Source organism: Lytechinus pictus, chromosome 18 (genome assembly GCF_037042905.1).
Source record: "Lytechinus pictus isolate F3 Inbred chromosome 18, Lp3.0, whole genome shotgun sequence".
Lineage (NCBI taxonomy): Eukaryota > Metazoa > Echinodermata > Echinoidea > Temnopleuroida > Toxopneustidae > Lytechinus > Lytechinus pictus.
The window spans coordinates 12323367-12350225 of NC_087262.1; the positions used below are offsets into that span (position 1 = coordinate 12323367).

At 37.8% G+C, this 26859-nt stretch overlaps 1 protein-coding gene across 5 annotated transcripts; it reads left to right on the top strand.

Moving 5' to 3' along the window:
* Positions 1-1293: 1293 nt before the first annotated feature.
* On the top strand, positions 1294-24679 carry LOC129281909 (monocarboxylate transporter 13-like). Of its 5 annotated transcripts, none has more exons than XR_010296431.1 (8): positions 1294-1674; positions 10569-10934; positions 11222-11515; positions 11863-12290; positions 17533-17758; positions 18173-18316; positions 20440-22274; positions 22716-24679. XR_010296431.1 is itself a non-coding variant. In XM_064112892.1 (7 exons), exons 2-7 carry the CDS (start codon positions 10586-10588, stop codon positions 20781-20783), a joined length of 1785 nt encoding a protein of 594 aa, XP_063968962.1. In that variant the 5' UTR covers positions 1374-1674; positions 10569-10585; the 3' UTR covers positions 20784-24679. The 5 variants fall into 5 exon arrangements, 3 of the variants coding, with proteins under 3 accessions (XP_063968962.1, XP_063968964.1, XP_063968965.1); XR_010296432.1 differs by having other exon boundaries at positions 1407-1674; positions 10569-10819; XM_064112892.1 differs by having other exon boundaries at positions 1374-1674; positions 20440-24679.
* The last annotated feature ends 2180 nt before the right edge of the window (positions 24680-26859 follow it).

The following is a 26859-nucleotide window of genomic DNA, read 5'->3' on the forward strand; positions in this document are numbered from 1 at the left end:
CACTTTTACCCAATATATGTTTTAGAGCGAATGATGATAATAAAAATAAGAACAATTATAATATTTCTACTTTCGATGGAAGGAATATTAAATAATTTATAATGATCGAACGAAAACATAAAACTATATAGGCGATGTTAATAAACAGATTTTTAACAACATCAAACTGATGTCGAATAGACGAAAGGGACAATATTATTTCAGCAATAAATATTAATTCATGAATTCATTTTTATTGGAGCATTAATCTTTGCCCTGATTCTTCACACACATTTCTCTAAGATTAGGTCGTAGTTATTAATATTTCATTTTAATTTGTTGAAAAATTATACATTCTTAAAATGGAAAATGGTAATAAAATAATTTATACAAACTGGCAAATCATTAAAATTGAAATTAATTGCAAAAAAGTATTAACGATCCCTATTTGTATTCTTTAATTTATATTGTTCTCCCCCCCCTTACGTCTTTCTCCATAATTATGATATAAATCTTTTCTTATCTTTTTCATTAAACAGGTTAAAGAAAACGTTTGTTTTTATTAACAGTTTGCCCATATTAAGAATCTTTTAAAAGGGATGGGTATATCGAGGATATTTTTACATTCACGGTAAGGGTAGACTACCCAGTAACCCAACCACCCCCAAAGGCTTCACAATTTTCCCGACATAGATCTTCGAAAGTATTTGTATCAATTAGCTGTGTTTTCTTCTTTCTTTTCTCTGGGAGCGTGAATATATATATTTCAATCATTTTCATTCAGTTTCTAATTTAAAATTAATACGAAAAATGAATAGAAAAAAAATATATTTACATTTCCATGCAAAATTAATTTTTAATCTATTTTACAAATACAGATAAATTGTAATTCTGAACCCGGTTGAACATTTAAATACACAATTCCGGGACACAACTCCTATTTTTTTATATCCACCACCTCTCTCCCTCTCTCCCCCCCCCCCCCCTCTCTCTCTCCCTCTTTACTTCTCCTAATTTAAAGGGCGACCACCCCCGACCCCCTCCCTTTCAGCGCCCCCATCTCGAAACTCAAAACGGAGAACGCTCGACTCAAGCAGAACCAGTCCAGAATCCGATTTTAACCGGTTCTTATTTTCTCCGCCTTCCGAACATACACTTTGCATCTGCAGCCCTTAGCTTATACTGGGGAACCCCCTTGTGACGTAGCCTGTTGTCAAGCTGTAAAAACGTACGCTGATTGGTTACCGGTTCTTAAAAGGGCGGAGTCGCCGTGTAAATCTATGAATATTCACAGTCAGTGAGCTTGCTTAGTTTATTTACTCAATCAGCTGGTGATGACACAAAAGGCAAATAAGCGAGAGTCGTCGGCTGATTGCGCCGGTCATGCGCAAAACAGTACAAAACTGATTTCATCATCGACGTTCATCGCAATACTGAGTGTACATTGCAGTCTCGAAATGATAATCATTTTATCTCTGCGATAAGCAATATCGTTGCATTGGATGCGGCATTGAAGACTCTAGCTTTCATTATTCACCGTGAACACAAATCAGCCACGCCGTGTCTTTTGTAGAGCTACAATTCATGTAAAAGTTGTTTATCGACATTTGATGTAGCTCTCGGCAGTTGCATTGTTCATCTCGTTTACAAAGCACCATCGTCATCATATTCGGCATCTCTTTGGCAAGACCGGAGGTAAGTCGTCAAATGTAATGAATCTTTCATTTAGTCTTACTTACATAATGTCACTTGATTTTATATCAGTATGTATATTATGATGATTTAAAAATAATGAATAATTATCAATTTCAAATCCGATTCGAAGAATTACTGTAATACTGTTAAATGAATTTTGCTCCTTTAAACATAGCTCGTCGTTAATGGGGGTGTTGGTCTGATATGATATGGTAGGCCTGATATATAGTACATTGCGGAAATAATACCACGATTATGCAATAGCTCGCTCTCAGTTCTCGCAAGTCAATTGCTTCTTTAATATACTTAAAGGACAAGTCCACCCCAACAAAAAGTTGATTTGAATAAAAAGATAAAAATCCAACAAGCATAACACTGCAAATTTCATCAAAATCGGATGTAAACTAAGAAAGTTATGACATTTTAAAGTTTCGCTTAATTTCACAAAACAGTTATTATTATGCACATCCTGGCTGGTATGCAAATGAGGAGACTATGACGTCATCCACTCACTATTTCTTTTGTATTTTATTATATGAAATATGAAATATTCTAATTTTCTCCTCATTGTCAAGTGATACAATGATTAATTCCTCCCTGAACATGTGGAATTAGCATTGTATATGGTTCAGTCAAGTTGGTCCTAATTGTCAAATCTATAAAAAATGAAATATTGTATAATTCAAACAATAAAAAACAAAAGAATCAGTGAGTGATGGACATCATCGACTGACTCACCTAGTTGTGCATGCATATCACTGTTTTGTGAAAAATATGCGAAACTTTAAAATGTCATAACTTTCTTATTTTACATCCGATTTTGATGAAATTTTTAGCACTATGCTAGTTTGATTTTTCTCTTTTTATTCAAGTCAGCATCTTCCTGGGGTAGACTTGACCTTTAAGTTTAATATTATCGCTGTTAATACTTATAAACATTCTGCATTATTTGAACCTCTATTACACTCTGCCATGGAAATAGACCCGCATAATTCATTTAGGTTATATACACTGGAGCTAAGACAATCAAGTCATCGGTTGATATTCGATCGATATATATAGACGCGGGTATTCCCGTGGTATATTTATGCCTTTTCATCTTGTCCAATAAACGCTTACCCTTGCATGTTTCCATCTAATTTTTTCGCCAGATCCCGTGTGTTGGGACGGCTGCAAATTATTTATTCTGAATTGCCACGAAACCTTCAAACCTTCACCAATATTTTTTTCTAATTGTTCTCCTTTTATTGAAACAAACTATCACCTTGAAAACTTCCCTTCTAAAGCCATACAGTGGTTTTGCTCTATGATGGAAAGTCTTGAGGTTTCCCACGTCTTTGATGAGGACGGTGCCGTGCAATCGGTTTAAATATCCCCTTTGAAGCGGAACGTGAAACGTACCCCCCCCCCCCCTACTCATTACGATTTCTTCATTCATGACTTTGTAGTCTATTCACCACGATTATTTCAAGTTGCTAACAGAAGTGCAGTATTATTTATTATTCTATTTGCAATTTATTCCGACAATGTGGTTCAGAACAGTGCCATATAAACCTACGTACTTGGCAGATAGATGTATGCGAATTATCATCATTGTTACGATACCGTTTTGGGTACTTGTATCACAATTCTTTTCATACGTATATCATGTTTTTATAATGAATTGAATAAATGAGTTGCATTGAATATATTGTTGTTCACATGAACAAGTCGTTTCCACAGTTTCTGTGTTATACCGTAGTTCTGCTAGGATGCAAAATTTGCTTACGTTAATCCTTTCTCTCACTCGTCTCTCACTTGTTAGATTGGGCAACACACGTCCTGACATGACTGTATACAGTCACGTCAGGACGATTATTAATTACGAAAGCTCCATCATTTGACTCTGTGGTCGATTTCTTTATTTCAGTTTTGCAAGAATTTTGAAGGACCCATAATAATATGTGCCACCATACTGATATTTTCATGGAATCCATTCCGATCGACTTTCCCGCCAAAATAAAGTAGAGATTTCGAACGGAAAGAAAACCACTGATCACCGAAATCGCCACAAAATATGTTATTTTGAGAAGGAATAAACATCAAACGCTATGAAAAATGTTCTTGACAAAGATAGGGGAACTGAAACGAATATTTCCGTACTTCTTCCTCTTCAAGAGCTTGCATGACTTCGTGTCAAAGACAGATGAATTATCTGTTAACTTGGCTTGGGCGGCCATTTTCTTTCCCAACCTTGTAGCGTTGCAGACAACGCACACCCGTGTATGCATTTGCAGTGGGCTGCGTCCCTGGGATATTGCTCGAAGAATAGAGAATAGAGCATAAATTATGCTAAGTGGAATGATTTCTCTTCATTATGGGGGAGTGTTTCTCCAGCAACCGGAGGTAGTTGCGTGACAAGACACTCTCAACCGTCAAAATGACCTTTAGTACAGTCCATTATGTGAAAACGATGTGGAAATAAGGATGATTGTGGAGGGAGAGAGGTAGTCTAGATCTTGTCGTTAGTAGTTATTTGTGTGGAAAACCCTGCATCAGTTCTCTCTCTTTTCACCTTTTGTTATGAGAGGTGAAAAGAGAGAGGATGTATTTGTGTGAGACTGTGAGCGAGTGTAGGTTTTTCCAAACAAATAACTACTAACGTCCAGATCTAGACTAGGAGAGGTAGGGAGAGAGGAAAGAACGGAATCGGGGATAGCAGGAGAAAGGGGTTGGACTTGTTGTTGTTGTTTTTTTGGGCTTTCGCGATTAGCCTTTCTTCAGTCGGTATAGGTGTTTGGTAGGAGACACGGTGCCTTGTTTAAAGGCTATTTAAAGGTCAAGTCCACCCCAGAAAAATGTTGATTTGAATAAATAGAGAAAAATCAAACCAGCACGACACTGAAAATTTCATCAAAATTGGATGTAAAATAAGAGAGTAATGACATTTTAAAGTTTCGCTTATTTTTCACAAAACAGTGATATGCACAACTAGGTGAGTCAGTTGATGATGTCCATCACTCACTATTTCTTTTGTTTTTTTATTGTTTGAATTATATAATATTTCATTTTTTACAAATTTGACAATAAGGACCAACTTGACTGAACCATATAGTATCAGACAATGCTAATTCCACATGTTCAGGGAGGAATTAATCGTTGTTTCACTTGGCAATGAGGAGAAAATTTGAATATTTCATATTTCATATAATAAGATACAAAAGAAATAGTGAGTTGATGATGTCATCAGTCTCATCATTTGCATACAGACCAGGGGCCCGTCTTACAAAGAGTTGCAATTGATCCAGTCAATCGCAACTATGGAAAGCCAGCAAAGTCAACATATTAAATGCATGTTTGTTCAAACAAATTCTAGATATGAATGTATATCCATAAATTCATTGATTTCTTGACAAGTTGGTGTGATCTCCTTTGTTACAAAGGACATTTTGCAAATTTCCTGTCGAAAAAATTATGACACTGATGGATTTCCATAGAGTTATGATTGATTGGATCAATCGTGACTCTTTGTAAGACGGGGCCCAGAATGTGCATATAACTGTTTTGTTAAATTAAGTGAAACTTTAAAATGTCATAACTTTCTTATTCTACATCCGATTTTGATGAAATTGTCAGTGTTATGTTTGTTGGATTTTTCTCTTTTTATTCAAATCAACTTTTTGTTGGAGTGAACTTGTCCTTTAAGGAGGAAGGTGGATAATGGCATCGACCTATTACAACGGTGAACCGGATCGAGAGGGAGCTCGGGAGTTGCGGATGGGGGGGGGGGGGGTAGTCTGCAGCTAGGCACAGACCCTGATTGAAAGTTTGATCAGCAAGTGTGACTCCACGCAAAGACCGTACGTAGCACATACAAAAACTTGCTGTTTAGATAGGGCCTTCAGTACACAAGGCATGATTAGGCTGCACATTCAGGGTGCGTTTATCCGCCACTTTTTTACCCTATAATCATGATTCCAATCATGATTCAAATCACGATTCTGCAGAATCACGATTGCGTTTAGTCGAAATTGAATATAATCATGATTAGAATCACAAACATGAACTACGAAAAAAAGGGCGTTTGGAAAGACGTTTCTGCAGAATCACGTACGAAAATGTTCGGATAAACGATATCGTGATTTGAATCATGATTATATGACGTCATTGTGTCGAGCTATTTCCGGTTCTTGCCAAGGCGCGCGCCCCACGTTGTCACATCACATGTACGTCGCCGACCTCCAATTAAGTGTCCAACGTTGACCTATACTTCCTGGGTCAAACTGCGCACTGTGATGCGCACTGGATCGGTCCGAATCCGAGGAGAAACAGCGTTGGAACGAAGGTCGTCTAAACCCTGATTCTGTAGTAATTGTGATTCATGTTTGTGATTTGAATCATGATTCCAATCATGATTCAAATCACGATTCTGGCTTGAGGTCGGATAAACGCAGCCTCAGACCCTTAACTCGAGTGAAGGGTTTGCCCAGCAGACTATAGGGGGGGGGGGGGGCAGAAATTGGAGAAGAGGAGGGCAATTGAACGGTGAAGAGATGGATCATGGGAAAACGCGCCACGGGGGGGGGGGGGGTACTGACAGCGGGATCCATGGGATAGATATTCAGGAACTATCAAGAGAGCAACAGATTGTGATTGAGAGACGGAAGAAATTATAATGAAAACATCTGGGACACTCGTTAATTCTGACATAGATCTGTAAAGGGTGTATGAATCCAACTAAAGAATAAAGAAATATCATGGGAGAGACAGATTTAGGTCAGACCAGGGAAGTGTTATAACACTTCCCTGGTCAGACTAACAAAAATAAGAGAACTTGAAAAAGAGGGGCTGAATATGGATCGAGAGGATTCTAATATACCCATGCACGTACCAGACCCCCCCCCCCCCCAAAAAAAAAAAGGGAAATTAAATTTATAATAAGGTATGTCAATAATATAAAATAACACGAAACCACGAAGGAAGTCAGAATCAGTATTTTAATGTTAACGGTGTATGTATGGATTTTGGATTGGGAACAACAGGCCGAGGGCTTAGGGCGGAGAGAAGGTGCACGCAGCCAACCAAATGTTGTTTAAATGGTAAAAAGAAATCGTAGAATATTATGTTCCGATCCCTGAACGATGAAAATCATTTTGAATCTGAACGTTGTTGATATAAAATAGAAAAAGAGAACTTTCTCAGATTAAATATCCTGAAATGGCAGTGATTAAAAGTCAGCTTCGACATGAATGGTTTCATTATTAGATACAAATTGACGTCATTACAACGACGTCATCTCCTTGAAAGGTTTCAATAACTTGATATCACCTCCCTGCTTTAAAGAGCGAAGCCATTAAAAAAGAAATCGTAGAATATTTTGTCCCGACCCCCGAACGATGAAAATCATTTTGAATCTGAACGTTGTTGAAACGAAAGAGAAAAAGATAACTTTATCAGATTAAATATCCTGAAATGGCAGTGATTAGAATTCAGCTTTGACATGAATGGTTTCATATAATTACATACAAATTGACGTCATTACAGTGACGTCATATCCTTGAAAGGTTTCAATAACTTGGTAATAAAATAACTCCCTGCTTTAAAGATCGAAGACTTTTAAAAAACAAGTCCACCCCAAAAAATTGATTTTTTGATAAAAGGAGGAAGATCCAACAAGCGTAACACTGAAAATTTCATAAAAATTGGATGTAATATAAGAAAGTTATGATATTTTAAAGTTTTGCTTAATTTCACAAAACAGTCATATATGCACGTCCTGGTACGGTCGGTATGCAAGTGAGCAGACTGATGACGTCACCCACTCACTATTTCTTTTGTATTTAATTTTATTACATGAAATAAAAAATTGAATTTTCTCATTGTCATGTGTGAAACGTGTGTGTGTATTTGAGTTTTGTCAGACGTGTATCAATCAGATATAATTATTTACGTCTGGGACCGACCTTTAACGTCACCATCCGGAAGACGTTACCAGGGCTCGAACCTCTGCATCAATTTGTAACTTCCCCACAGCTTGGATTACAGGCGCACGCCACAACGCCCAAAATTTCATTCCTCCCTGAACATGTAGAATGACCATTATTTTAACAGTTTATGATTAAGTCAATCGTCCTTACTGTCGAAGGTGCCGTGGCCTAGTGGTCTAAGGCGCCTGGCTATACATAGGGGCCCGTATTCTGAAGTCAGGTTTAACTTAGATCATGGTCTAACTCTGTGCTGAAATTATGGGAAGCCAAAAGTTTTATTGTTAAGTTGTATGTTTTTTTATGTTTACTGTGCTTTTTCTTCAATCCTGATTCATCGTTGGTGAAGACAATCATCTTTTTATACTTCCTAGACGATCATGAATGATTTGAGAGCCTAATGAGCTGAAATAAGATATCTTTACTGTTAGTGATTGATGTAACAATTGGCTATCCATGCTTAAACCACAACTTTAAACCTGAGTTTAAGTTAAACCTGACTTCAGAATACGGGCCAGAAAGTCCGGGGTTCGATCCCCGGCCGCGGCACCCATGCCCGTGAGCAAAGCATCTAATGTACAAGCTCTTTTATCATGCTTTCAAATAAATGGAAATGCTATATTCATTATTGGTAACTTGGTGTGCACCTGTTTAAAAAAAAAAAATGTATTATTCAAAAAATAAAAAACAAAAGAAATAATAAGTGAGGGACATCATCGACTCTCTCATTTGCATATCACTGAGTCGTGTATAATATGTCTGTTTTGTGAAAAATAAGGGAAATTGAAAATGTCATAACTTTCTTCTTTTGCATCCGATTTTGATGAAATATTCAACGTTATGGTTGTTTGATTTTTCTCTATTGATTCAAATCAACACTTTTCTTGGGTGGACTTGACCTTTAAAATTGAATGTTCATGGTCTCTCCCGGGTCTCTCTCTCTCTCTCTAAAAGATAGTATATGATTCTACCTTGTGATTATCTTGATTTATATATTGTATGATTATCTAATGTTCTTCATGTTTTATTGATTATTATATCGAGAGGTATGGCCATGATATTATATTGTGATTGTTGGAAATGGAAATAAACGATATGAAAAGAATGAATACATGATTCATTTATGAAAATAAAAGGATTTCTTAGCGCCTTTCCTTTGTGGTTGAAATAGCGAGGGGCCGCGGAATGGTTTTAAAAGTGAAGGAATGGGGACTGGATGACCACCCTCTCCATTAAAATGGCAATTTTAAAGGTTCTTTTCACTGAAAGAAAAATCGGGGCGAAGTCCCCTCAGTACTCGGGGTTCCGCAAGCGGTGATGCGAGAATCGCCTTTTTTTTTTTTTTACAGTTTGATTAATGCGCTAAGATAAGCCATTCGAACATCACATAATATGCTTAGAGTATAATTTTTGAAAATGTTAGGATATTTTGTATGAAATCATATATCTAATTTGCATATCCTATTTCATGCTTCATGCTATTTCATGCTTTTGTGGGTGTAAAAGTATATTATGTCCCAGACTAGTATTTTGACATGACTTAGACAAAAAGTAATGAAGGGAAAACTTGCTGTTCTTGATCTACTTAATTTACTGCAGGTGGTCTCCAATCATTAGATCAGTGACCTTAAGAAGTACATTTCATATTGAAAGTAGATGACAGCTCGTATCATTCGTTTTAGTATTACGTAATCGAATTAGATCAATTTTTATTGAGGGTATATAGTTCTTTTGCAAACCACAGCCAGCGAGAATATTTTAGACGATTGTTCAGAGACGACGGATGACTCATGTTTCCAATCTGAATTCGAGTATTAGAAAATGGCTCCAAAGCAATAAAACATACTCCCCTTTGTTGGCGACAGAAGGGTCAGTTATTAATGTTTAACGGGAAACCTCATACAATGTGCATGGTTACTCAGCCCTATTATATCCAAACATCACATTTTATGGTTTGGATTCCACTATACAATGAACTATTGAGCTTTCGAAAGCTTTAAAGAACCATAAAGAACGGCGGGGCTTGAGCCAAAAGTGTAAATTTTCACTTTTTTATACACGTGAAAAAAGTGGGGAGTTGGCACCCTCAGCCCCCGACTCTGCGGCCCTCGATCTTTTTGACAGCAGTGGTTATCCCAACTGATTTGCAGTTTCTAAAATTAGATGGTATCGAATGCGTTATAACCACTCGTTTCTTGAGAGGCATTGCGCAATGTAGTCACACAAGATCAAATTAATTAAGGAAACGGACTTCATGTCCTCTCCGGAAACTGGTGCTAACTAGTTTTCTCAACTAGAGATTGTGATGACTCAGCGCAAATTTATTTACCTACGATATTTCTTTCTTACAGATACACTAATGAGTCATATCAAGTTTCTTATGGGGTATACTTGGGCACAATGCCGATTACTCTCAGCGATTTCCCTTTTTTCAGTGCTTGGAAGAGTTCAATGTGATGTAGGGGAAACGAATATATAGCTGCCATTTTTTCTCTAGACTTTTACACCAAGCACTCCAAATTTGCCAGGAATTGAGTTATTCCAGAATATATCTCTACTATCGCCAATAAGTCATATTGATACACTCGTGAAGAAGTTTATAATTCTCGATCAATACACACATATATATATATATATATATATATATATATTGTGATGAGGCCAACTCAAAAGATGACGCACGACACCATTATATATATATATAATATATTGTAAAGTATTTATAAAATAATTGTTTCTCTGATTTATTTGATGGGTTTGTGAAGTGTGCGTCCTATGCAAACGATATGTTTGTAGATTTATATTTGAGGAAGTTTTCATTTTTTGATGCGTGAATTCGACTTGCTATGATTGTGTAATGTGCGTCTTTAAAGTCCTGTTGAAACTAACTTGTTAACAAGTTCTCATCCTATGATATTTCAAAATCTGCAGAGAAGGTTGGCAAAATCATGACACCCCATCCGAACAACAACTCCCTCTACGATGCCTGTACTACCGGCTGTGGACAGCTTGTCTCATGGAAAGATGACCCTTCCCCGGCTGTCTTCGAGGCGAATCCCATAGACACCATCCATACGGTTCACCAGGACGAGGCAGCAACGACAGGTGGCTGCAAGACGGGCGCCCTCAAGATGATCAGTTTCTTCAAGGAACTGTGGACAAACCCAAGATACTTGCGATGGGTAATGACCATTGCCACTTCCATGGTCTTTACAATAGTCCTGGGTTTCTTCAACGCTTTTGGTCCGCTTTACATGTGCCTTAGAAGAGACCTGAAATCTACGGCTATTGAAACTGGTAAAACATAAATTCCTTCACGTTTCAGAATTTAAAATCAGCAGAGAATAAGTATCGAATAAGAAGGTATCAGTGAGGTTCCCCTTTGTTGACCCATTTAAGCTTAGACTTTCGGAAACAATAGCACTCTTTCCAATCCATCAAGAACCTAACAATTTACCATAATTAATCAGGAACTACTTGATGGTAACTGTTTCAGATATATTGCGAATTATAATTCAAAGAATTTCCCAGTAATAAGTGAACAAAGGAAGTTTACTATTTATTTTTCTCAACTATGCTTTCAGGTTGGGTAGCCTCCCTTGGCTGGTCCATCGGAATCACATCACCGTTCGTCAACTCGCTCTACCAACGATACGGTCCTCGGAAGATCGCCATCCTTGCTGCCATTTTCTGCTCCACGGGAATCCTCTCGTCCTCCTTCGCGACGTCCATATGGCCCCTCTTCGTCACCTTTGGTCTTGTGTTTGGGTTTGGAGTCAACCTGGTGATCACCGGTTCGATGAGTCTCATCGCCTCGCACTTCGACAGTAATGACTGCGCCCTTCCGACCACTCTCCCGGGAATTGGCTCTTCTCTAGGTAGGTGTCCTACCTCTTCTGTCTTCTTGTCAGTCTTGTGACTCTATCCATACCGAATACAAGGGAATCCCTCTCTCTTTAGTTATGTGACATATTAAAGTGTGGGCAGAATCATGTGGTCATAATTGCTACAATTTCTTTCAAGAAAAGGTCCCCTAAGAAAACCTCTGGCTCGATTGTAAAATTACTTTGAGGACTCTCAAAGTTGATGGTGAATAAAACGTGGTGACTAGTTTCTGACTACCCTATTGAATGCTGACCTACCTATCAAATCCAAGTAGTTTATGAACCAAAGAAAGTTTTATACCACATGACCCTAATGTTATTCTATTTTTTTTTCTCATCAGGTGCGCTGATTTGCTGCCCCGTACTGGAGATTGCCTATGAGCACTTTGGCTGGAGAAATACCCTTCGGTGTGTAGCCGCCTTGATGTTCGTCATTTGCCTTTCATGTGCTGTCGTGTACAAACGACCTGCCTCCACTAAAGGGACAACCAATGCATCAGAAACTGCCACTGAGGACGCCTCCTTGAAGGCACTACTTACTCTATCTAACATTCCTTCGACCAGTGCTGCTATAATGTCCTCAGCTGGTTCCCAGAAGAGGAAGAGCTTGCTGATCAAGCTGTTCAGGGGTGAAGATGAACTGAAAAGAGAGCGAAGACTGAAGAGTAGACAGAACTACATCAAGCTCGTCAAAGACCCAATTCACTGGATGTTCTGTGTGGCTAACATGATGTCCAATGTCTGCATGGTATTCAACGTGATAAACCTGGTGAGTAGGACCTTTCCTCTTCTCAAAACTTAACTCTCAAAATAATTGATAATCATGCATTGATTTAATATAACTCCATGTCTTTTGCTAGGATATTTCGTAAGCTTTTTGTAATGCGATTGATTTGATACCGAATTATGAAATGGCTAACTGATAAATTTCACTCCCGTAGTTAAGTAAGGAACAGGGGTAAGTGTGATCCGTGATGGCTATGCAGAATGGGTTGGCATCAGAAGCTGAACTCCTGGAGGTTAAGGGACCAAACTTACATCAATATGTTATGCCCTGCTGTCTGATTGCTAGGTGGTGCCCAAAGCCTTCTCCATATACCACCAGGGATCCGTAGCACTAAGATTTCTGATATACCACATCTTCTTTCCGTAAGTGTGCATGGTTCATAGTAAATCACTTCGATAGGGTGGGTATTTTTTTTTTCCTGTCTAAGAACAGGTTCTCAACAAAGAAATAAAAAGTTATATGGGCTGGGCTTAAAAAGATTTTTTTAGACCCTCTGATTTTATGATCAGCTAACTAGGGTCTCTGTCAGAATGTAGAGATTCGTAGTACTGTCCATCTAAATATTTCCCCCTTTACTAATTAATTTGGCCCCATTTTGAAGCAAATGTTGTCTCTCTTATATCAGAACAAGATTTAGCCAGGATGAGTAATGGTTGCCGAGCTTCGAACCTGTGTCAGAGAGGCCTCTCTGTAACTTCCGGTTGAGATGAGATGTCGAGAAGATGCTGACGCTACCTCTAAGCTCTCAGGTGTTTGGTGGCCTTTTCTTTCCTGCTGCTCGGGCTCTGAAGCTGTTCCTCCTTTGAAGCGATTTCCTCAAGCAACAAATGCCAGTGGCCTTACTCATAGAAGATATTCATCCTTGATGCAAGAGGGATCCTGGCTGGCGTTCTCGACAACCTTTTCGGGTTCCGTCTTGGATAGCTCTTAAAGATCGATGGTTGCCTGGCGGGATCCTGTACTGGCTACATCATGTCCGATCGGACAGTCAAGCAACGGAAGTGCAGCATCTTTATTGGCAAAAGAGAAGATTGGGAAATAGGGGGAAATTAAGAGAAAATCGTCGGCCCGATCAGGGAGTATGTCCTTCTCCATAAATCAACCGACGAGTCCCCAAGGGATTCTACAACCAATTCCCACCACCCCGATCGTAAGTTATTGTTTTACAGGCAGACATAGCATGAACATAGTCTGGAGGTATTCTCTGATGTAAGATGGGCAAAGATCTTGTTAATCTAAAAGTGCAAATCGTAGGGACCGGGCAGTAAAGTTATAACTGAAATATAGTCTAGAATAATAATTTGAACAGAGTAATGTATAGAATATAAACTAATGATCCAATCACAATTATTAAATTCAATAAACAAAGAAGTGATGTGAAAGAAAGAAAATACACTATTGTGATTTGAAGAAAAACAACAAAACACTGTAATATTTAATTTTTTTCTCAAGTAGTAGCAAAATGTTCAATTCCTATTTCTCAGCACCATTCAACCTCTCACATCCCCCTCCTCCTCTATCAACCAACCATCCCTCATTCTCTTTCTCCATTGTTTTCTTTGCTCTCTCTCTCTCCCTCTTTCTCTCTCACCAGCATCCTTGTATATGCCCTCATGATCTATATTTTCTCTTAATTCTAATAAACTGTGGTATTTTCTGTTTATCTCTTCTGTATCCACTCTCTTAATTTATAACTTTGATTTCCCCTTATTCGTTTGTCAAAAATTAAGAGGATACCTCGAACAAACATGCAATTCATGCTATGTCTGCTATAGTATTCTGTCGGCTTACCTAGTACCCGCTAATATATATGGGCATATTTAACTCTCTTCGCGCATGTTTTTTAAATTCGTCGATGCTTTTATTATCCAAGTCAAAAACGTTGTTTGGGAGTCGACTGGACGGTTTCAACGACTTTCATTTCAGATTGAACCCGCTCCGATGATTTCCAAAACAGCAAATAAAACATTCCATGGTTATTTTTATTTTTTTTTAAATTAAGACTGAAGGTATGATCTATAATGAGCACTGGGGAAACGGCGGTTAAGTTTCAGTAGTTTGTTTTGACATTACATCGAAATACATAAGTCATTCTCCACGTAGCTGAAATTAGGTAAACCGCAGGGAATGAATTCCCTGAATTTTTGAGCGCCAAATTTAGTATCCTCGTTATAGCCTGGCATAGACTGCTGCGGAGGTACATCAATATACACAGCTTCTTTGGTTGACAGCCTTGCCCGATTTATCTATCCAAGTGTACCTTGGTCGTTATTTATGGAATATCCCACAGGGGGAACTGTATTCCATCATATCAAACAAGACAAGGAAATGTTTGATACTAGGGAACGGAAATGTCACTTTTTCGATTCGAATGAGAAAACTAAGGTGAAGAGAGTTAACGAATGCCACTAACCGTCTGTTTTGCTTCCGAACATATTGAATAAAAAAATGCATGAACATTTTGGGTCACTTTTTCAATTGGATCAAAAATGGTATACGCTCGTTATATCGAAGACTCGCTATTCCGAAACAGGCAAAATTGCATACACTGATGTTTGAATACATTCCAAAGAATCTCCGACTATAAAGGTTTTTTTATGGTCATAAATCCGGAAACAAAAGGTTCATTATTACGAAGTTTCGTACGAAAATAACCGATGACTTTGTGCAAGAACCTTACTCTATTTTTCTACTTTAGAATAACGAAACTTATTGTCGGAGTAACAAAATTTATTTCGTTTTCCTATTTATCCAAACTTCAGAATATCGAACCATATTATAATTTATGAATAAAAGCCTTGGATGAGTAGCATTTCGTACTAACATTTCGGAACATTGATATATCGAATCTTCGTAATATCGAACCTTCGGAGCTTTTAACCGTCGGAATAACGAACCTTCGGTGTAACGAGCGGTATCCGAAAAAAGTTGCATGGATGCATTGATATTTTATCATTTGGCGACTTGCGGACTACAAATCCAATATTTTCGTAGTGAAACAATGACGGCTTCTAGAAAGCAAATTTACAAAAATCCCCGAAACTTTTTTGAAAATTGCACTGCCTTTTAAAAAGTCGGTGTGTAAATTTTATGCCCTATATTTTCTTTAAATCAACGTTTTCAACATCGTTGCCCATAAGTTCATCCAGATCGAGGACATCGACCGTTATCAACCACGATGCAGAGCGACGGTCTCAGTTCCCTCAGCCACACACCGACAGAGGGCGCCCATCCCAACCATAAGATCCGACGTGTAGAGCATGGATAGAAAATAGTCCAAATTGTTATCTTGTTCTAATGGCAAGAAGATAATCACTATTTTGAATAAAAACACTATTTTATAACATTTTTATTTCTGCAAATGAATATCATTCATATCATTCATAAAAATTGTATTGACTGTTACCATGCTATAAATTATTATTCTTTTGTATAATGTAACGTTTTCTTTTGTAATTCCTTATAAGTGAAAATACTCTATTGTACAGATCTTATCCAAAGCCATTATAAAAATAAAAACAGAGCCCTTTTCCGAAACAGACAATAATTCTTACCGATTTATTGAACTTCTGAAGCGATTATGAATCATTCTACCCAGCGTGTGAAATTGTGTAGCCTGTGGTGTATTATTCATCTATTTTTTTCCATTTATTTTGTGTTTATTTTCTGCTTAGCATTCATCGTGAGAATTTTGTAGTAGAATGATATTTTTATAATGTTCACAATTATTACTAACCCATTCGCTGTTATCTCTGTTGTAATGGTGAGAGAAAAGTGGAAATTAAAAACATATAGAGTGGGCACGGGGTCCAGAATTTGTCACATGAGGGTCGCAACCCTAATAACTGATAAATAAATATTGTTAAATTAAACAGATCTACAGCGGTGTATAGTGAAATTAACAAGGAACATTGGTTCATGAATGTATATGTTGAATTACTCTTTTAATCTTCATGATGGTTTTTCAAACAGTTTTTCTTTCAGAAGATGAAAACTCTTTTTTCTTTAAAAAATGATATTGGAGGGTTAAGAAATAAACAAATGGCGAGTGTTTTTTCCGGGAGTTATTGACTTCCCATGTCCCACTGGTGAATTTGTTGTTTGGGTCGAAAACATAACTTGGTGAGAGTCTAGCTCCATGCGAATATATTCCCAATAAAAACTTATCCTTTCATTATATATATATATATATATAATGAAATCTTAAGTTTTTACAAGTACAAGAATCTAAAATGGCCTATAAAAGGGGGACCTTGGGGGGAAATTACTCCCCCCAACAAGAAAATAAAGAAGAAACGACAGAAAGAGGAGGAAAAGAAAGCAGATGAGATATTCTATAATTTGTTCAATTTTATTGCAAATTTATATCGAAAATTAGATCTTGCTTACGTAAGATTTCACTCGCGACTTTTTTGAAAATTTCCCATACTCCAAAGGTATTACGCCTCATAAATTTTGCTTATTAGTTACAAACATAATTAAATAGGGAAATATGATTAATAATATCGTTCAGGTTGGTGAATCTATTATTTCGATCGAAAATGTGCAAGTACTGTTAAAGGTCCTACCTACAAATTATTCACACCGAAACGTCTTTGATTTTATCTACCACTTGTTTTTGTCTGTTTAAAGTGTGTGTGGGGGGGGGGGGTAAAGTAGTAGACTTAAAGCGGAAACGAACCACTAGCCTTTATTTATACCGCCACCTCAAGCCCTCAAATACATCTGGCCAGCACAATGCAGCATTCTGAGCTGCGTAGTCTTGTAATATAGGCCCTACTGGTTTGATAACACACTAATTCATCACTCAATGCACTCATACCACACAAATATGTTATCAATTAGCAAATCAAGCACTACCCCCTAAAAAAAACATTTGAGTTTCTCTGTATGAATAAAATTATAACCTAATTAATTCAAAGTATCATTTGCGGTTATCTCAATATGTATATTTTCAAGACTAGTTACACATAACACACAGTTATTGAGAGACCTCACATTGTTGATCAGTTTGCTACACCCCCTCCCCAACTTAACAGGCGTTGGTCCATCTAACAATATTCATCTTCTAAACATGACAATCATCTGAATTATGCTTATCTGTTATTACGAATATTTTGCATGTATTGTGTAATCTGCTGTGGTGTTGTCCCATTCCTGCATAAGTGACAGATTAATCCCCCCTTTTCCCCTTCTATTCCTTTTACCCATTTTCTCTCACCAGGTCGAAATGATGGATTCGGAAGGTTACAGCCCCCAAAGGTCAGCCACCTTCATGTCTATATTAAGTTTCGTCGAGATGGGCTTTCGGCTTCTTACGGGTATCTTCGGAGATCGGCTCCCGTGCGCTCGGACTCTTCTCTTTCCGGTTGTGTGTATCGTGTGCGCATGCGCCACTTTTTCGCTGACACTCAGCTCCAGTGCTGCGGTCATCATTACCTATGTCTGTGGTTAGTATTCCTTTAACACATTTGCTGACGTTAATTTTCTTTTTTAATTTCAAAGCCTCATCACGATCTGATAGCGAATCTTCGAAAAAAAAAACCTTTCAGCAGTTGATATGGTCGGTAAGAAAGCCCAGCCTGTCATTATAGATAAGTGCGCGAAAATTTTCAACATGACGTAAAAAAAAAAAAAAAAAGCAGTATGCATGGTAATTAAAGGAAGTGCGACATTGTGTAACCTTCGGATAATACCTCTTTAGAAATCGATTTTGTTTATGATTTTAACAACAAAACTGATCACTTTAACTCGTAAATACAACATGGAATTAGGCACCTCTTTAGTTTTCAATTCCATCGTGGTCTTCTCGTTTCAAGAACGTAATACAGTCTACAGAATCTTTCTTCCATATCAATGTTTAGTGGCCGGAATGGGGCGTGCTGTCAGCTATTCTATTGTCTTCTCTGCATCTATCGAGACTTTTGGCCACTCTGTTCATCAGGAATCATTCTCTATGATCCTGGTCTCTTACGGTATCGCCTGCCTCCTTGCCGCCGTCATACCAGGTGCGTAAGCCGAAGTCATCACTCTAGAAAAAAGGGTGTTAGAGAGTTCTTTGTATGTCCCATATTTGAAAACCTTTCAAAGTTTCCTAAATGGTTATAAATTACCACTTTGTATTTTTGAGCAACTGTTATCGTAAACCTTAATAAAAACAAAAACGAAAAACGAAGCCCACCCTGAAATAGTGAACGCTTTGGTCAGGGGCCGCGGAAGCGGGGGGGGGGGGGTGCTGGAGGGGGCTTCAGCCCCCCCCCCCCCACTTTTTTCCCAAACCGTGTAAAAAAATGTAAAAAATTACCATATTATTGTGATTTTTTGGCATGGTCAGCGCCCCCCTCCCCCCACTTTGAAAACCGTTCCGCGGCCCCTGTTGGTAAAATGATTATGTAAAGTTTGCAATTTTTGAGGAAAATCTGTGAAATGCATAAAACAACTTGACAGTGGTGTAAAACGGCACCCGGGGCAAGTACATTGATTGGACATCTGGCGCTGTGATGATGTGACATCGGTTGTAAAAAGGCCACTGTTTATAGCGCATTTAGCTCAAATTGGGACCTTTCGCAAACCTCACGGACGCTAATATTAGGGTCCCCCAACACAAAAGTTAACGCTTAATCATACACTTGATTTTTAAGATTGATTGTACATTATAGTCAATAGAATCAAACGTAGAAAAGTGCTCTACAATCAATGCTAAGCTTTGTGTTACAGGGGGGTTATAGGCCCTACAGATCTGCTTTTCGTGTGCAAAATTCTTTCCCGCGACACCCGCACCATACATGCATGTACATTACGACTAATGGCTGGAGATATTCAAAATGCAGGACCTACAATAGATTATGACATGGATAAGAAAGTGGTTTTTCAAACAAATCGAGTATATATTGAGTGAGGAAAAAGTTACTGAATTAAGGCTTAGATATAGATCATTACAGTCCATCGAATCGATATTGCATTTAATGTGAATTATTGGTGGATCTCTGGCAATTGATTCCATGGGTCAAATCACCTCTCCAGCAGAAACCATTTGGCATGCGTTGATTATGTACACAGCATGTATACGTCTGAACAAGGAGTTACCTTGGTCTGAACACGTACCAGCCGAAATTTCTTTTGTTTACTCCTACACAAACGATATGCCTCTAGCACACAATGTAATGGGCATTATGTTTTACTTTCCCCAGAAATGGGGGATTAGATTCGAATTCCCGGGGGGACCACTTCCATTGATGAGTGGATACCAGGCACGACCATGCGGTTTCGAAAAGCACCCTAAACAAGGGAAGCAAGGCTTTTCCAGATTATGAAAATGCATATCTTAACAAGTATTTAGCTTGTGAAACCCTACAAGTATTGAAAACATCCTCCTTTTCAGTATTTTAAACATCGTTTTTGACACCCTTATAACATTACATATAGGCCTATACGTAACGTACTTGCCCACTCTTTCCCTTTTTACGCGTGGTCGCGCCTGGTATCCACTCTTCAATGGAAGTGGGGCCCCCGGGCGGCCTCTCGAGCTCTGGAGGAACCAAATGAGGCTTTGGAAAGTCGTCCTAAATCGGATATATCGCTGTTACCATAGTAGCAACCATAATTTTGCACACGAAACGCAGATTGAATGTTTCCGTTCCAGATGCGAAACGAAAAAAAATCTCATGTCACACAATTTGCATTGCAGGTCAGAGTTTTACGACCATGACGACGGGCCCAAAAGTCTCTTCCAAAATCAACTACCGTCGCAAATAAGCGTTCGCGTTCTCCAACGAAAGGCCGGGAACAACTTTTCTGCGCGGCCGGTACAGGGGTTTACAAAACACCTCCATTCCGTTTTCGATGTGCAAATGCTCTTCGTAATTCTACGAACAATTTTTTTTATAACAGGTACTATGTGCATCCCCACTAAAACTAAAGTGTATTTGTCTGATACAGGTCCCATTTCAACATAACTGACATTTCATCAAGACTGTTTTTCGAGTAGGCCTAAATTTGAAATTATGTTGTGATCAGTTCTTGAGATCATGTGTGAGGAAAAGATATAATCAGTCCGTCTTTTAAGTTCTGAAAGAAAGAAAATAGAGTTTCTTACCATTTACAAAATGTTTTCTTTCATTTGTGAATTTAGGACTGAGCTTCGATCTGACCGGCTCGTACACACCGGCCAACTACTGCGGTGCTGTCTTGTGGCTGATCGCTGCTTCGCTCTACTTGGCTGTCTACTTCTTCAGCAACCGCAGGAATCGCCAGCGTGCGCTCCGCTACTCATCAATTCTTCAATGTTCTAGCGACAATAATGAGCCTATGGTGAAGGTCGATACGTGCGCGCCGATCACCGTTGCGCACACTTTGAACGAGAAGGGCATCGATTTGGAGGGTGCGCTCGCCGATTTTGAAGTTGACGCCAGAGACGCGATGACGGTTATGGCGCAGGAGTATATGGTTGTAGTGGACAGAGTTTCTACTGTGTGAAAAGTTTACTTTTTCGTTTTGAATTATATTTGCAATGTTAACTGTGGCAAGGTTGGTGTGCCATAGCATACACATCTGAGTAGGCACACCTTTATGATGGCGCGCAATCTCTATCCGACTCGAGATTTTTGTCTATAGGCATTGGCCAATGACTTCATGACATTGTTTTAAGCTGTAAAGTTATCTGAAAGACGTATAAATGGAGAAACATGTATGGTTGGTAATAAATATGTGAAATTTATGGGAATACACGTATTTTCCTATGGGAACAATGAGATCGCAGCGCCATTTAAGTGTATCAGCGGATGCTTTTTAATGCGTAACTATGACGAAAGAAACAACATCGAATTTCTGACTAATGGAACAGAAAGGAGATGGGTACATAACAACGAAATATTGAATGGGCCGAGTTATTCATTATAAAGTGTGTAGACAAATCAAAAGAATGACAATTGGTGCTTTTCAAATTGGAAGAGGTACTTTGAAACATTATTTATGTATCTCGCGCGAGTGTAGTTTTAGAAGTGTAAAAAGTATATGAATAGTGAAATAACATGGAATATGTGAATTGAAAACATATATATCGAATAGGTGTTGCGATATAGTTGATATTCATGTTGACATAAAATATTATTACGGTGCAACATGCAGTGCGAACTTGGGGTTATTTAAAAGATTTTGAAGGGTATTTTCAGCGAATCCTAGTCCCTGACATACGGCTAGAAATATATCAATATTCCTAAGATACAGGGCTCATTAGTGCTATTTTTGCCAATATTTTTCAAGTGCCTTTTGTGAAGGCAAAACATAATGCGTAAGACTATTCATTACGGGATTTGTTTTCCTATCAATGTTGTGACTGCATTATTTTCAATGCCTGCCTCATGGATCAGAGGTGCTCTCTTAAAAACTTTTTTTTTATTATTGTGGAGGGTGAAAGGTTGTGATGTATCATTTCTAATGTGTATTCTAAAAATGGAAAGGTCTCTTAGTCACCGTTATGGTGAACGCATGTACGATGTTTTTGTAACAGTACATTTAATTTTGTGTAATACTCAAAGGAATAAGCCCCTATTTACGACAGTCTGTGACACAGTGATACTGGCGTCACTTAGATATTTGTGGTGAAATGCTACATTAATGAAATTTAAAATGCGTTTCATTTGAAATTCGTCGATTTATAACTATGGGTACTTGTATTTTACACGTGTCAAGAATCGAATGTGGATCAAAATAATCCATAGTTTTGCAATTTTCATTGTCTTTGAGACAATTTTTGAAGTAGAATTAATATACAAGTATATGGTATATTATGTTGCAATTTTATGCATGAGGTAAGATATACTCATGCAATGCTTACATGTTATGCAATTTAATTTCTTATTCAATGTTTTGGCCTTTTCTTGAAAAAAGGTTCTCGACTGGCATTTTTTGTAAATCGTTCATATTCGTTGTCCAACCTCAAACAAATCATTACTTTTTGTTTGAAGTGTTTTAATAAGCCAGTTCACGGTTAGCTCATGATCAACTTTTCTCAAATGACCTTTGTGATTTTTCATTAGGATAAGCACTATCATTTTCAAATGTAGATGTTGCGTAAGCTTTACCGGTAGAGTATTGAAATTCTAAGAACAAAAGGCATTGTATAGACCAGGTGACTAGAATAGTACATCAGGGATAAAGTTTGGAAATCTGTTTTATTGTCTGCCTTGGGCACATTTGACTATTGTTTAGGCTACTGTCAAATTCCAGTGATTATTAAGGCTCTATTTATTACTCTTCAGCTTGGATGTTATAAAATAAACATTTTGAAAGGAATACATGAATAATCATCAAATCACAAATGCCTATGTCAGTGAATTTGAAAGCCACCTTCATGTTTTATCTCAAATGACCCTTTTCTGGTCGTGCGCAGTTTACAACCGTGAACAGGCTTATTAAGATATAACTGGTTCATATTCAAGTGACAATCGCATACTTTAACACAGAAATTTAATAATTCCAGTACTTTTATTAGGAATACAGTGCATTAGAAACTCATTTCACCATAGCTGACAATCTAAAACAACTTATATCATACTTCGCTGACTTGCAATATTTAGAAATATTACTGAATGCTACGGAAAACGATAAAGATTAGATTAATCATAGTCACTAATTCATTGGAATTGTAACGCTTTTTCTTCAAAATTTAGGACTCGATGATCAAGTCAGATAAAACTGGCATTAGTTTATCTTTATATAAATATATTCAGATAGACAATCGATTCAACTTCACTGCAATAGAGTGGTGTTTAATAACGTGGGTGTTTCAGTAGGTTATTGCCGGTCATAGTGTGTTACTAGTACGGTGTTGATTTAACACTGACACTACACTACTTCGGCGGTGAATCCTAGCCATGGCGTAATTTCCTTGAGCAAGAAGTTGATTCACGATGAGCTGCACTCAACCCAGGACTGGGAGTAAATTGGTACCAGGAAGGAATTTATTCCTTGAAACGCAGTGCGCGTTACAGCTGCTCTGCTCAAGCAAGTGTAATTATTCTGCATTACTGTAGGAGCTTAGAGACTTCTGATAAAGTAAGTGTTGAGCGCTATATTAGCTAGTGTAATTGTTATTATTTACTTATCTTTACTTTTGCAGCTTCTCAGATAGACAATCAATTAACTGTAATGCAAAAGAACGTTGTTCATTAACACTGATGGAGTGTTGTTACACTAGACTATCGCTAGTGATATTTTTACACTACGCTGATTTCAATAACACTAACATGAAAACCCACTCCCGCGGTGTTGATGCTGTTTTTACAACTTTGAAGTGTAAGTGGGAGGCCATTCTCTGGTGCTACTGTGGTGTAAATATGATTCATAAAACAACTTATTTATGCAGCTAATCACATTTCGCAATTTCCTTTTGTAAAGAAATAGAACTGACCTCATTATTGCTTTGCGCTCGATGGTATAATTACCATGAATCCGACGTGGCATTTTATTTAGACTGTTGTAATATATATATTTCACCATTTTTGCAGCTAAATTTCTTTCATGGTGTGTTATGAAATATGTCAAAGAAATTGCTTTCATTTTGTCTTATAAATACCATCAAATGTTGCCTCATGGTTATAAAGCTGTATAGTTGCATTAAGCTTAACGGTCTTGTAGATATTTTTATATTTGTATATGTAAGTTAATTAGCAAAGTTCCTTCATTTACTTGTTCCTTGTTATTACAATACACTTCCTAATAAATCAGAAGTCATCATGTGATGAATATAATGCTGAAGGGAAAATTCATGCTAATATGATATTGATAGTGTTGTTGTTTATACAATCACAAAATCGCGTAGTTTTATTCAATCTACATATATCTCATCCACATGCAGTAATGTATTTTACGCAAGTGGATAGCATCTGTCATGGTTTTGTATTTTGAAGTATTTAGTGAAACAAAATTACATTATATGGCTTTGCGTCAGGGTAAACTGATATATCGCTGAAGTGTTAAAACGTAGAGGGAGACAGAGATGGTGAGAGGAGGGAGAGAAAGGTAGTGTGTTAGTGAGTGAGTGAGAGGGAGAGAGAGAAAGAGTTTGCAAGAAGCAATGCATTTTTTAAGTTCACTGCGTCATTTATTCTTTTGACTGATGTCGCACTCATCTTCGTAGATGGACATGCATTCCGCCAACGTATATGTAGTGTGCCTTGTCATATAAGTTATGTTCAAGAAGTATATATATGTTCGGTTTCGTAGAATCATTGCCTGGTTGTATGAATTCACACATAAGATAGAAGTTATTTTGTCCTATCACACAAACGTAATTGCTTTGGTACATATTTCGTGATATAAGAGTGTGTATATATTCATAAACAATAAAAAGGATATTCTCACAAATCTCACTGAATGTTTCGTTCGTGTTATAGATAAAGTAAAACTCAAGGAATGAAAGATGAGGAGAAGAAAAGAGATTGACTGGCAGATGAAAGAAACATTGAGAAGGTGACACGCAGAAGAAGGGAATGATGTAATGAGAAAGGTGTAAAGTATGAAAGATAGCCGTTGGAGGGTAAATAATATAGGGAGGGGAGAAATCTCGTCATACAAATGAGACCAAGGGAGTGACAAAGATAAGATATAGAAATGTAATAAAGAGAGTAGTGTAGATATTTATGTGTGGTGAGTTTATGCGCGGGAGGGGGGGGGGGGTTGTAGGAGATAGAGAAATTACATACGGAGAGAGAGGGGGTCTCATCACTGAGATATTACACTGCAAAAGAAAGAAGTACCGTGATTTTTCACTTCAGTACGATTAGCTCTGCCTTTCAAGATACTCGAGTAGAATTTTGTTTTCTTTACAACCCCTTTACTCACTTTTGATGAAGATACATCAACTTTTAAATTGAGTAGATAAAACTAGAAGCGGGCTGTCCGACCTTCACTAGCACTGATATACAGTATAGGATTGGTAAGAAACGTTGTCTTGCTTATGACATTTCCTCAAGTCGAAATGTTTAGATTTAATTACACTTTTAATGTACTCTTTAAACTATCTTACTTAAAATGGAATTCAATCTTTCTTCCTCCAATTGCTATCATTCCATATTCCCCTCTCTCTTTCTCACTCCGATCCATTTCTGCTATTAAACTCACAATTTATTAGAGCAACTTCTTCAAAATTATAAAAAGAGAAACGGTGACTATAGTCAATAGACAACAACAGACAAATCAGGTTCAAACTTATTTATGATTTCATCAAACAATTCATTTTTTTCCAAAACGGGGGAATAATTAATATTAAGTGCAGACTTTCAGGTTTGCCGGGTTTTTATTAGGTCAGCAGACATAATTTATCTGTAATGCAGTTTGTATGAGGTTTTGATTATTATTTTTTATGCATGAAACATTTGATTAGGAAAATTGAAGGACCGATGACGATTAGTAGTACTTCCTAAAGATTACACTAAGACACTGAACAACATCATCAAGCCCAGGACGTCGAGGGCGCTAGACTGCAGCAAATGCAACCAAGCTGATAGATTTCACTGATCTAATTTTGAACCTTCGTCCAAACATATAAAGACAGCTCCGACCTGGAAGATATCTTTGGCGACTGAAGCGATGTGTCCGTAGCGTCCGATCAGATACTCTTGCTTTTCTCTTTGAGAGAAGTGGTATTTGATTTAGATTGGTGACGGCGTATGACTGTTCAAGATCAATGAGGGCACCACGCCATTTGCCGAATTCTTTCCCGATCAGGATGTTGTCATTTTTCGGGTCATTGATAAGAACACCGTGGTCATGCAAATACTGTATAGTCCTGGCGACAAAGTCCGCAGCGAGACTGTTGGTTGGTCATTCACCATGTTCTCTATAGAGCCTTGTAAATGGTGGTGCTCTTGCCGGTGACTTCATCACCCACAAACTCCATGGCGATTCCAATTCTAGCTTCATTAAGTCTGAAGCACCCGGACTTGCTGACAAGTCATGGAAGCGCACTTCTTAAAGCTGAAAGAGTGTTGCATAGGACGCTTGGTGGAATCTTTCTGGAGAGAAGTACTTTGAGTGCCACTGGCTCCCCGGTGTCTTTGCGCTTGTACATGTGAACTGATCCGTGGACACCCCGTCCTATATAGCTCACACCCCTCATGATGTCCATGGAAAGATGAGTTCCAAGCTGTCAGATCACTTAGGGACCGTACAGAGAAGGAGCAAGAGTTTGATCCACAAGATCTGGAATTCCCTTGACTGGTGAACATATGGACGAAACAGATTGATCCCAGGATCTGAAAAAAAAATCATAGCAATTTACTCTTGCTGATGCCACACCTGTTCCTATCATGCAGTTGTATTGTGTATGGAAGAGATTCCTAATAGGTATATAAATCATATCATTGTGATAAACTGTCAACTGGTTCATTTTAAGCGGCAAACCTTTAATAAAAAAGATAAAAAGACACAATTATATATTATTTTATTAATAAACGTAACTTTATATGCCTGTTTATATTCACTTGTGACATTGAATAATAATTCATGTAACTCTAGATTTCCGGAGAAAATAGAGCATTACCGCGATGAC

Coding starts and splice junctions, on each gene's coding strand:
- LOC129281909 (XM_064112892.1), top strand. CDS start 10,586: ATGACACCCCATCCGAACAACAACTCCCTCTACGATGCCTGTACTACC. Junction 11,516..11,862: donor GGGAATTGGCTCTTCTCTAG/GTAGGTGTCCTA, acceptor TTTTCTCATCAG/GTGCGCTGATTTGCTGCCCC. Junction 17,759..18,172: donor CATCATTACCTATGTCTGTG/GTTAGTATTCCT, acceptor ATCAATGTTTAG/TGGCCGGAATGGGGCGTGCT.